Here is a 12,180-nt window from a genome sequence, read left to right on the forward strand (position 1 = left end):
AGTACCCCTTGAGTCCCTTCATGTTGGCTTCTGTCCCCCGCTCCTTTAATTTCCTCTGCCCAGTTGCTGCTGCTTGGTCTCTCTACCACCTTTTCTCCCTCTGCTTGGCTCCTTAATGTTGATGAAGCCTGTGGTTTCAACCAGCACCACCTTTTACCAATAACCTTCAGATCTTGCCTCTAGCTGTTGACCTTACTGAGCTCCATACCTTTATTTCCAGCTCTCTGCCAGACAGCACCATCGGGATACTCCATTTGTACCTGAAATTTTGTGTGTTCAAAATGGAATTCAGCTTTTACCATCCATCCCACCTCCATAAACTATTTTCTGTTTTGGTATGGCTCTAGTGATTCAAGCTCTTGCCTTATGACTTCCATTTCTTTTTATCCCACAACCCATTAATTTAATCTTCGGGGTGATTTCTCTTAACCTTTTTTCAAGTATACTCTTTCCTCCTTATTACAGTTTATGGTTCCTGCCTTCTTGTCTCTGGTCCCTTCCTATTTGTGGGTCTCTTTTCTCAAAAGTAGAAATTCATTAACTCTTATTAAATGAATGGTGTCTTTAAGGATACTTAATATATAACATCAGACAGTTGCGCAGTCATTGAACAAATGTTTGTCTTCCCTTGAGTGTATGAGCTGGGTGTGAAGAATTTTTAAAATGTAAGACAGTCTTTGCCCTTAAGAAGTCTATTGGGGGAGAGAGTGTTTTACTTAAGTGAGAAAAGCAAAATGCCAATAAACAGTGGTGCCCTTAGGCATCTCAATTTATTAAAGGTCTGAACACTTAAAGTGTATGAATATCTCTAATCCTCATTGATGCCTAGAGAATTGCTGCACTGAGAACATTTAAAAAAAATTTTTTTTAAGGTAATTTTTTTTAAGATTATAATTATTTATTTGAGAAAGAGAGAGAATGAGTGGGGGGAAGGGGCAGAAGGAAAAGCAGGCTCCCCATAGAGCAGGAGCCAGAATCAGGGCTCACTTGATCCCAGAGTTCAGGACTCTGGGATCATGACCCGAGCCAAAGGCAGAGGCTTAACCAACTGAGCCACCCAGGAGCCCCGAGGATTAAAATTTTAAATTAAAATTTGCTCGCATTTTGTAACTATTCCGTTGAGATATAATTTACATATCATACTATTAACCTGTTTTAAACATACAATCCTATATTCGTAGTAAATGTACCACGTTGAGCAGCTCTGAATTTTAGGACCTTTCCATCATCCTAATACGATCCTGCTCGTTTTTTTTTTTTGTTTTTAAACCACTTCTTCCAAGTTGTGTGACATCTTCTCAAAGGAAAATTGTTCTGTTAATTGGGATAGAAATCTTTTGGGGTGATGACAAGGTGCTCTACAACAGAGGTTGGCAAAATGGCTGCTGGCTAAGTCTAGTTGTCCTTTTTGTTGTACATATTGTCTGTGGCTGCTTTTATACTGAAGCCTCAGAGTTGAGTAGTTGCCAGAGGGACCTCATGGTTCCCGAAGCCAAAAATATTTGATACCTGGGTCCTCAGGTGGGTGCTGCTTTCAGAGTATTTTTTCCTTCACCTTTGTGGGAGGATGGGGGGCAGGGAGACTGAGTTTGAGACTTTTGTGTGAGGTACTATTCCTGGCATTTAAACTGAAGGGGAAAATAAATACTATTTGTTTTAACTGCGAATTAAATGTTACTTTGAAAGATACTTTTTAAACTTTTTTCAAATTTGACATTTTACCAACCCATGCTCTAGAATCTTAACAGTTCCGAAGTATGGTTTGAGTACCTGCAGCCTTGGTGTTTCCTGGGTGCTTTTAGAAATACGGAATTTCAGGATTTCCCTAGAACTGAATCAGATCTGCATAAAATCCCCAGGGGATTGGTATGCATATTATTCTTTGAGATGCGCCACTCTGAAAATTTTATGTTAACTGATGAGATACACTGAAATTCATACCACTACTAATCCCAGCAAAGCCTAGGAGAAGCAGTATTTTGTCCCAAATCTAGTGGAGTCATTATTTTTAAATGATGTATTTTCCTCCGTAATTATTTTTTTAATGTTGTTTTTGTTAGGCTGAAGATAAAGAGGAAGAGGATGTATCTGGTGAACCTGAAGCTTCACCAAGCGCAGATACAACTATCCTGTTTGTGAAAGGAGAAGGTAATAGAGAAGTGTTAGTTTTAACTCAGACATAGGAATTTTTCAAATGACAAGCTCACTTTTTGGGGGAAGCATTTAAGATCTTTGTTCATCTTCTTTCTTACACTACAAGTATGGTGTAAATTCGTATTTCAAAAAAATCCTCTTATATATGTGATTACCCATATCCATAAGATAATATTCCTGGCATTTAAACTAAGGGGGAAATTAAATGCTATCTATTTTAATTAGAAGTTGAATGTTCTTTTGGAAGATACTGTTTTTAAACTTTTTTCAAACTGCCACAGTAAAGTGACTCATAGTTTGAGTGTAAATATTAGTGAAATATTAATTCTGTACGATTAGGCCTGAATTAGAGCCTAGTTTTATTAAAAGAAAATATAATGTCTTATATTTATGGAGAGCTCTTCTCAATATTTTGCGCGCATTCATTTAATCTTAACAGAAACCATATGAGGATAGTTACTGTTAAACTGAGGTTTAGAGAGGTGAAGAACATGTCCAGGGTTACTCAATTGGTAAATAGATTGTGAAGACAGACCCAGAAGTGTCTGTCCCAAAGCCTCTGCTAAACTGGTTGAAACCCAGCTCTGTAGGCCACATATAATTATTGAAGACTTTTCTTTTTTGAAGTTATTAATTATCTTGGTCTTCTCAAGTTTCGTTTTATTCCCACATATATTCAGATTTTATGCCTACAAAAAGTATGATTTGATAAGAGATTCCCCCCCCCCTTTTTTTTAAAGCTTCCTCATTAGGTCATACATTCAGATTTGTGTTTGAATTCGTAAAGTGGTATGGGCTACCTGGTTGTTGTTTTTTTTTTTCCAATATTTTAACAGATACTACAGTTTTCAGGACCTCTTAGACTTTTCTGTCATTCTTTTCTTATCTGCACAGATAACAGATGTAAGTTGGAGGTGACTTCAAGACAAGTAGTCTCACTGCAAGATAATCTTACAGCTCTTTCTTAGATCACATAACGTGAAAGTGATGTAGTCTAACATTGAGATGCTCCGTTCAGTTCTGAAGTTGGAATGCTAGAGTACAGACAAGGGTTTCAGTTTATACACCAATTGTAATCAGTTACTAGTTAGTGGGTAACTGGAGTGCACTACTGAAAAAGATTCCAAAACCAAGTCCACTTGCAGGAAAGGGTGCCCAAATCCTTAGTAATTTCTATTTATTTGTGTGCTTTGAACATTTTCTAATCTTCTGGTTTCTTTTTTTTGTTTCTTAGATTTTCCAGCAAATAACATTGTGAAGTTCCTAGTAGGCTTTACAAACAAGGGTACCGAAGATTTTATTGTTGAATCCTTAGATGCCTCATTCCGTTATCCTCAAGACTACCAGTTTTATATCCAGAATTTCACAGCTCTTCCTCTGAACACTGTAGTACCACCCCAGAGACAGGCAACTTTTGAATACTCCTTCATTCCTGCAGAGCCCATGGGTGGACGACCCTTTGGTCTAGTCATCAATCTGAACTACAAAGATTTGAATGTAAGGCCCTCTAAACCTTTTTTTTTTTTTTTAAGTTAGAGATGGATGAGGTCAATTGACAGTGTTTAATGAATACTCTTCTATTTATTCATTCAAGTGCCTGTTTATGGTTGGAACTGTGATGGGCAACAGGGAGGCAAAAATAAGTTGCGCATGTTTGTCTTCAGGTCTAGAATCCAGTGGGGCAGATGGATACGAACAGGCGATATCCCAGCATAAGTGATACATACTAGAGATGAATGTTAGGGGCTGTAGTAGGAAAGCGGATGTGACTTGAGCTTGAAAGACCAGTAAGCCACACAGTGGAGTCTACTGCTTATTAAGATGTTAGATATATAGAGTAATTTGTTTTGTACCTCTGTTCATTGCTTGTATTTTGCCCATATTACTGCTTTTATTTTTAAGTTTTAAGGGCTTTCTGTAACTTTTTCCATCATTGTATGTACTCATAGATAAAAATATAACCAGGTATTTTTAGGATAGAACAGTGAGGTTTATGGTTTATGAGAACCAAATAATCTAATATAAGCTCTGTTGTCTTTCTTGTGGGGTTTTTGTTGTTGTTGTTGTTTTTTAAAGATTTTATTTATTTTTTTGACAGAGATAGAGACCGCCAGCGAGAGAGGGAACAGAAGCAGGGGGAGTGGGAGAGGAAGAAGCAGGCTCATAGCGGAGGAGCCTGATGTGGGGCTCGATCCCATAACGCTGGGATCACGCCCTGAGCCGAAGGCAGACACTTAACCGCTGTGCCACCCAGGCATCCCACTTTCTTGTGGTTTTTAATATATATATTGTATGTCCAGTGAATGAATGAGAAGCCCACTAGAATTTTACTGCTAAGAGTTGACCTGTGGGTGCCAACTATTACATCCTTCAGATGAGAGCACATCTAAATCATTCCCTTCTCGAAAAGTTTTCAGAGAAGGAAATTTTATCCTCTCTTGGAAGCTTACTCAGCCTTTTCTTCACATAGAGTCAACATGTTTACTTGTGTCTGAGATAAATTTCTCAAGCTGTAATTAAGTTTTCTTTTTTTTTTTAGTGGGGTTTTTCATCTTTAAAAATAATGTATTCATCTTCCTCAACTTTATAGTCAAGCAGTTTGAATAATTATATATTTTGTCTTGTTTTCAAGCAGAATTAAACTTAATCCACAGACATATATGTAGTTTTAGTACCATTTTGAACGTTAGTATCATCAATGTATTCTGATTCCTGGAATTGTCATTGGAGGAATGCAGGTGGAAGGATTTTGAAGTAAAACTTATGTAATTACAGTTTAGCAATAAGTGACAGTTTTGAGTAGCGCCTTTGTGTTAAGCATCAAACACTGGAAACAGCTATCTCTGTATTGTCCCAGTGATTCTTGTGTTTGAAAACTGAAGTTGTGTTGAACTGACAAAATTATTCCAAAACCTCAACAGAAAAATATGTTGATACTGAAAATTGAGTTTATTGTAAATTGATTTCCAATCCATTGTGAATTTAGAACATGGATTTGACTTCTGTTCAAGTCTAGTTCTTAAAATCTGCTACTGCAGCTGCTACTATATACATTTTCATGCTCTTCCCGTCTATTTTGGAGGATTATACACAACAGAAGTTATGGCCTCTAGTTGATGGGTGTTCTGTAGGCTTTGTTTCTTTTTGTGCATTTTATCCCCTTTTTATTTTACTTCCCTGGTTTCTCACACATTTCCCCTTCCCCACCCTCACGAAAACAGAGGACAACTTTAGCAAAGTTGGAGGCATTTTTTATTTTGTGGAAGAAAGTAATATTATAATTTTGAGTCTCTGACTTTGAGTTAGTGCAATTACATGTGACTTCTTTGAGTCTTACTGACCTAAGTGATGAGAAAGCTTTTTTATATCTGTTAGGGTAACAGTTTTTAAGAAATCTCATAATCTTTTATTTTTTTCAATGCTGTTGATATTTTTGTGATTTATTTTATTAATAGGGCAATGTATTCCAAGATGCTGTCTTCAACCAAACAGTTACGATTATTGAAAGAGAGGATGGGTTAGATGGAGAAACGTAAGTAAAATTTGCAATATGTAGATCTCACAGGGCAGGTCTGGAAGGCTTACTCCTGTCAACAGTTGTTTTAATAGTGAAAATGGACCAAACTATAGATTTTTGTGAAATCCTGCCTACATAAATCCATATTTTAGGTGGTTTTTAAACTATTAATATTGAGTTAGGAACGATAATGGAAAATGACGAAAATTGTTTTAAAAAGATGGTTGGCTTTCTGAATGGTCCCTCTTTCTAAATTCTTTTCTACCTCATGCTCATGAGCTAATCACCAGCCTCACCTAAGTTACATATCTCTTCAGTTGCTACCAAAAATATAAACTAGGTGTTATCTTAGAAGCTGTGTTCTTGGCGAATGATGATGAGCCATTTGTCACTGTATACATATATGTAATTGATTAAAAGCAATTTTTAAGTTAAATTGTGCAAAATAATCTCATATTTGAGGGAAACAAAACCTAATGCAATTATTTTAACTGAGCTTGAGTATAATAAATTATAGAGTAATTTTATTTATTTTAGATCATATAATTGCTTTTTTTGGCTAATTATTCTCAAAGATAAAGTACATCTGTGAAACCTATTACCTAGATCTAAGTTGAATATAAAATATTTTCTTCCTTTGCCCCACAAGTTATTTGGAAAGCCTATAATGTGTTAGAATTATAGTTGTAATTACAGCTATGGTGTTTGAGTTAAAGCAGAATTACAGTTCTGATTAGTTGTGGTGTTTCTTATGAATTAAAGCCAATTTGTTTTTTCTCCTTTTATGTCAGAATCTTTATGTATATGTTCCTTGCTGGTCTTGGGCTCCTAGTTGTTGTTGGCCTTCATCAACTCCTGGAATCCAGAAAGGTAATTCTAGATGAATGACTCTTACAGCCATACTTCAGAAGTTGTTACTCTACTAAGTATAATCTAGTTATTTGTGGCTTCTTGCTCTCAGCTGTGGGTTTATGTATTTATAGGTTGTTGTACCTTTTTAAAATAAAACCTGAAGATGATACCTTGGGTATGTGACTTGGATCTGTTTAGACTTCATTACACAAATGCATTTAGGGTCTTTTGGCTACACCCTCCAGAATGATCTTTACTTTCATATTATAATTCTAAGTCATGCTAGAATTTTTCTTCCTTAAACTCAGACATAAGATTTCATTGTTATATTTACTATACTTTTTCATGGATATGTTATTCTACCTGTACAGCTTTTATATTTGCTTTAATACTCTTTTAACTCCAGGGATAATTTCCAGTTAGCTATTAAGTGAGTCTTTTCATTTGAAAAAGAAAGAATGAATTTGGCTCTATTCTATCAAACTTCTGCTTTCTTGTTAGGGTAGTAAAGTGGCAACACTGAAGCACCTGCTATAATCCTGGTTTCTTTTTCTCTGGATATGGTAGCTAATTCCACCACTGTATCTTTATCTCCCTGTCCTCCTGCGAAAAACAGAACAACCCATATTATTCCTCTCAATGGAAAGTATAACAAGATTTGTGTCAAATTTATATAAGTACTTGCTCTTTAAAAGAGAAATACTTAGTGCTCAAGTGTTAATTTCCATAACTTTCTTTACCTCATTTTCATAATAGTATTTTTGCTATGAATTTATGTATTAGGTATAATGGCATCTCCACTTGTTTTTTCATTTGAATGAAGCCGTTTTTAGTTACTTTTTGTGTATTCAGAGTCCAGTTTTTGGACTGTATAGCTAATACTCTTATCTAAATCATTAGGTTTGTTTTTAAGAACAAGACTAAAGAGGGAATTGAATCACTTTCTTCCTAGTCGTTTTGTTGCAAATACTCCAGGAGCAAAGTTTGAGGTTGTTAGCTTAAATGAGATTCTACATTTTGTTTTATCTGTGCCAACTGTATTTAGCTGAAAGTGCAGGAAGCTACCTGCCTGCGTGTAGTGTTTCAATAATTATCTTAAATTTTGTTGAATGTGAAAATTTATTCTTTAATTTGATTGCCAAAGGGAGAGAAAATCACTGTATAAACAGAAGTTCTTAGTTGGTCCACCAGCCCACTGACATATGAAGTTTTATAGCAGAGCAAAAGGCCTTTAAAACCTGATTAAATAAATCGTTGTGAAGATGTATTCGTTATCATTTATTTATAATTGGTGTTAGGCATGATTTTCTCCTTCTAATTAATAAAATAAGTAGGAATATGTTTTGAAGAGGACATATTTGCTTAAGATATTTAAATTAGGTCGCTTAATATGATTTTTAAAAATTATAGTGAACATTGTAATAGAACTCCTTCAAAGTAATGTTTTTATGCTCTCTTAGCGCAAGAGACCCATACAGAAGGTAGAGATGGGTACATCAAGTCAGAATGATGTTGACATGAGTTGGATTCCTCAGGAAACTTTGAATCAGATCAGTAAGTACTCTTATAAACTTGGCTGGAAAATTTTTCCCTTGAATGGAAATCAAGTTAAGTATTAGATACAAAAATGCTTGGACAATGCTACTTAACATTCATCTTTTCCATTACTTGTGTAGAATCTGGTATAATATTAATAAACACTTTAAATTTTATTCTGAGTATTTTTATGCTTTAATTTAGAATGCTTCCATATCTGCAGTTTTATATACAAATGTGTGAATTCTCTATATTCCTAATCTTTTCCTATCTCTTTTTTTCTGTTGCTTCAGTGCAGAGTAGAAGAGGTGAGGCAATTAATTTTTTTAATGGTGTTTGCTATATATAGTATTGGACTTTGTATAGCATATGAATACTTTACAGTAAGTTTAATGAGTAATGGAACAGTTTTCTAGCCCTGTATTTATTAGAAAAACTACTAACTACCCACTGTAGTTTGAAAGAATAAACCTAAAACATTGCCTAGTAGTTTGCCTAACATATATTTCAGGTTCATTATGTATGTAATTAGTTAAAATATTAATCTTTATGAAAGAATGTAGGACTTTTTTTCTCCAGTTGTAAATGGACTGTTTTTGTTTTGTTTTAAGATTTATTTATTCAGAGAGTGAGCAAGCAAGCTAGTGTGGGGTGGGGCAGAGGCAGAGGGAGGGAGAATCTCAAGCAAACTCCATGCTGAGTGTGGAGCCTGGTGTGGGGCTGATACCACAACCCTGAGATCATGACCTGAGCTGAAACCGAAAGTCTGTTGCTCAACCAACTGTTCCACCAGGGGCCCCATAAATGGACTTTCTGGAACATCATTATAAGAGTAGTATGTCCTCATATTTAAAACATTAATAAATAGTACAGAAGTGAAAAAATGAGATTACCTGCTGGCTCCGCTAATTTCATTTTCTATAAATAATAGATGTTTGTTATTCTAAGTATTTTCTGTATACTTAGTATGTATGTCTGTTGTTTGTGAAAATTTTATACAGACGTCATCGTGCTGCATACACTGTTCTGCCGCCCAAGTTTTCATGTCCTGGATTTTTTTTTTTTTTGATAGTGACTTATTTACCTCATTCTTTTTAATAACTGGATAGTATTCCTTTACATAAGTGTGTCATGATAAGTTAAATCTAAACCTGTTCTGTATTGAAGGTTGTTTATTATTTCCTGTTTTTCATTCTTAAAACTATAATGAATGTTTTTATATAAAAATTTATAGGATAATTTCTCATTTTTTTAATTGAGATGATTGACATAACATATTAGATTCAGATGTTCAATGTAATGATCCAGTATTTGTATATATTGTGAAATGATCACCACAGTAAGTGTAGTTAACCATCTGTTACCACACATAGTTAAAAATCTTTTTTTTTTTTTAAGATTTATTTATTTACTTGAGCACATGCATGAAAGCATGGGGGAGAGGGAGAAGCAGACTCCCCGCTGAGCAGGGTGCCGGACTCGGGGCTCGATCCCAGGACTCTGGGATCATGACTTAAGCTGAAGGCAGACACTTAACTGACTGAGCCACCCGGACACCCCAAATCTTTTTTTTTTTTCTTGTAACAAGAACTTTTAAGATCTACTCTCTCAACAAACTTTCAGATATACAGTACAGTATTAAAAATTGTAGACGCCATAGTATCCATTACACCCCCATGACTTAGTTATTTTATAGCTGGAAGTTTATGCCTTTTGACCTCCTCCCCTTTCACCCACCCGCCTACCTGGGATACATAATTCCTTAAAAGTGAAATAGTTAGGTTTAAGATTATGTACATTTTTTTAAAATGAAAAGTCCTGTTTCCCTTACAAAAGATAGTTTTTGTTCTCAACAATGTACAGTATTGCCTATTTCTTTTCCACTCTCACCAGTCTTTCTCAAGTGTTAAATTTTATCAAATGTTTAGTTTGGCAGTGTGGTACAAAATGTTGTCTTTCCTTTACAATTACGAATAAGGTTTGACTTCTTTATACATATATATTGGCCACTTAGAATCTACTTTCTTGTGAATAGGCTGTTCGTGTCTTTTACATTATATGAACTTTGGTTACAAAGTGAATTGTTTTCATTATTACTTTCAGGGAGCTTTCTCTTTTGAAACAAAATTATGGTGTGGTAGTTCCTTTATTAAAAGTGGGTACAAAGCCATAACAGCATAGGAGGGGCCTTCATCCTCTGGGAGAGAGTAGGGGAGTCATTCATAACCGTTGACTTGGACCATAGTACTTAGGTGAGAAGGAAGCCTCAGGGATTTATGTGCTATGCTAAGGACTTGGCTTTCCTTCCTGGTAAAAGGCAGCCATCAGATACTTTAAAGCAGAGAAATAACAAATTTGTATTTTTAAAAGAAATTACCATAGTTTTGTTGGTGTATGGTTTAGCAAGAGGATCTACTAGAAGTAGTGATACCAGTTAGATGATCTCAGTAAAACATCTGAGAAATCCTTAGGGCCTAAGCTAAAGCAGTATGATGTGGAGGAAAAGAACTAGAAAGAGATTTCAGAATTGGAGCAACTGGGCTTTGGGTGACTTTTTGGCTGTTTGAGGGAGGAAGGAGGGAAAAGTAATTTTGAGTTTTAGGCATCTGGATGGAAGATGATCCCATAACTGTTAGGGAATATAGGAAGAGTAGCACACATGCATGAGGGGAGAAGAATTGGAACTAGATCTGTTGAGTGTGAGGAGCCCAGATAAGGATGTCAGTAAGCATTCGAAAGTTGTATTTAGAGCAGAGCTGAATTAGTATTTGGAGACATTGATGGGGCGCCTGGCTGGCTCGGTCTTAGAAGCATGCAACTCTTGATCTCAGGCTTGTAAGTTAGAGTCCCGCTTTGGGTGTAGAGATTGCTTAAAAATAAAATTAAAAGATTTGGAAACATTGGGGCATATAGCGTAGGTGGTAGCTGAGATCCCATGAAATAATTTATCTCCAAATTAAAATAAATCTTTAATCTTTAAATAATCTTTTCCCTTTAAGGACAAGTTTTCCATATTATCCCAATATTCATCATAGCAAAATACAGAATTGAGTTGTAGGGTAGACTGTCGTCTCTTTATAATGCATCAAAATTACTTATGTAGTTTGGTATGTTTAAAGGTTCTTCAAAAATAATTAAAAATTTTTTAAAGCTTTTATTTATTTGAGAGAGAGTGAGCGAGAGAGAGTATGCAAGCTGGGGGAGAAACAGAGGGAGAGAGAGAGAGAAGCAGGCCCCTGTCGAGCAGGGAGCTGTATTCCGGGCTCAGTCCCAGGACCCGGGCAATCACGACCTGAGCCGAAGGCAGACCCTTAACCAACTGAGCCACCCAGGTGCCCCCAAAATAATTAAATTTTAAATGTCTTACACAGAATTGGTTGAAACTTTGAAAAACATTAAAAGTCACAGTTAAAAAATAAAGTCACTCTAAGCTGTGGAGTCCCCCCCCAAAGAATTCCCACATGACAGATAGATTGGCGGGGGGTAGGGGAGGCTAATAGTATCTTTCTCCCTGACATTGTTGTTCATGAACTTTAAAGCTGAGAATTATTACACTTCCAGAGTGTTTGTATTTATGATTGTATTTTCATCAGCAAGTGTCAGGTATTTAGTCTGTCATGATACTATGCTAGGATCTGAATGGGTATGTTGAAAAGAAGACTATTACTGTTTTTTCAGTTTACATTTCTACCTGAGGAAAGTAAAGCACATTTATGAAATATTTGAGTAATCAGAGATGGTATGTAATATGTGATAGAGTGAATAATATGGACAACTTCTAAGTTAGGAAAGGGGACCGCATTAGAATCTAGGGAGCGGGCGCCTGGGTGGCACAGCCGTTAAGCGCCTGCCTTCGGCCCAGGTCGTGATCCCAGGGATCTGGGATCGAGCCCCACATCGGGCTCCCTGCTCAGCAGGAAGCCTGCTTCGCCCTCTCCCACTCCCCCTGCTTGTGTTCCTCTCTCACTGTGTCTCTCTCTGTCCAATAAATAAATAAAATCTTTAAAAAAAAAATCTAGGGAGGCCTTGTTGAAGGGAAGAGTTGAACTTCTGTTGAGCGCCTCCTTGTGCGGGGCATTCTCACTCTTCAAGGTGAGGTGCTGTCTCTAGTAATGAGGAAT

The 12,180-nt window shown here is 36.1% G+C and overlaps 1 protein-coding gene across 3 annotated transcripts in view; it reads left to right on the forward strand.

The window, feature by feature from the left end:
- Window positions 1-12,180, forward strand: part of SSR1 (signal sequence receptor subunit 1) — a 38,687-nt gene that overhangs the window by 4,549 nt on the left and 21,958 nt on the right. For all 3 annotated transcript variants that reach the window (XM_011219490.3, XM_019795015.2, XM_002915030.4), the window contains exons 3-7: window positions 2,061-2,148; window positions 3,389-3,651; window positions 5,610-5,686; window positions 6,463-6,541; window positions 7,984-8,077. In XM_011219490.3, coding sequence (XP_011217792.1) covers window positions 2,061-2,148; window positions 3,389-3,651; window positions 5,610-5,686; window positions 6,463-6,541; window positions 7,984-8,077 — 601 coding nt within the window. The remainder of the gene's footprint in view (window positions 1-2,060; window positions 2,149-3,388; window positions 3,652-5,609; window positions 5,687-6,462; window positions 6,542-7,983; window positions 8,078-12,180) is intronic.

The sequence above is a fragment of the Ailuropoda melanoleuca genome, chromosome 5 (assembly GCF_002007445.2).
Source record: "Ailuropoda melanoleuca isolate Jingjing chromosome 5, ASM200744v2, whole genome shotgun sequence".
Lineage (NCBI taxonomy): Eukaryota > Metazoa > Chordata > Mammalia > Carnivora > Ursidae > Ailuropoda > Ailuropoda melanoleuca.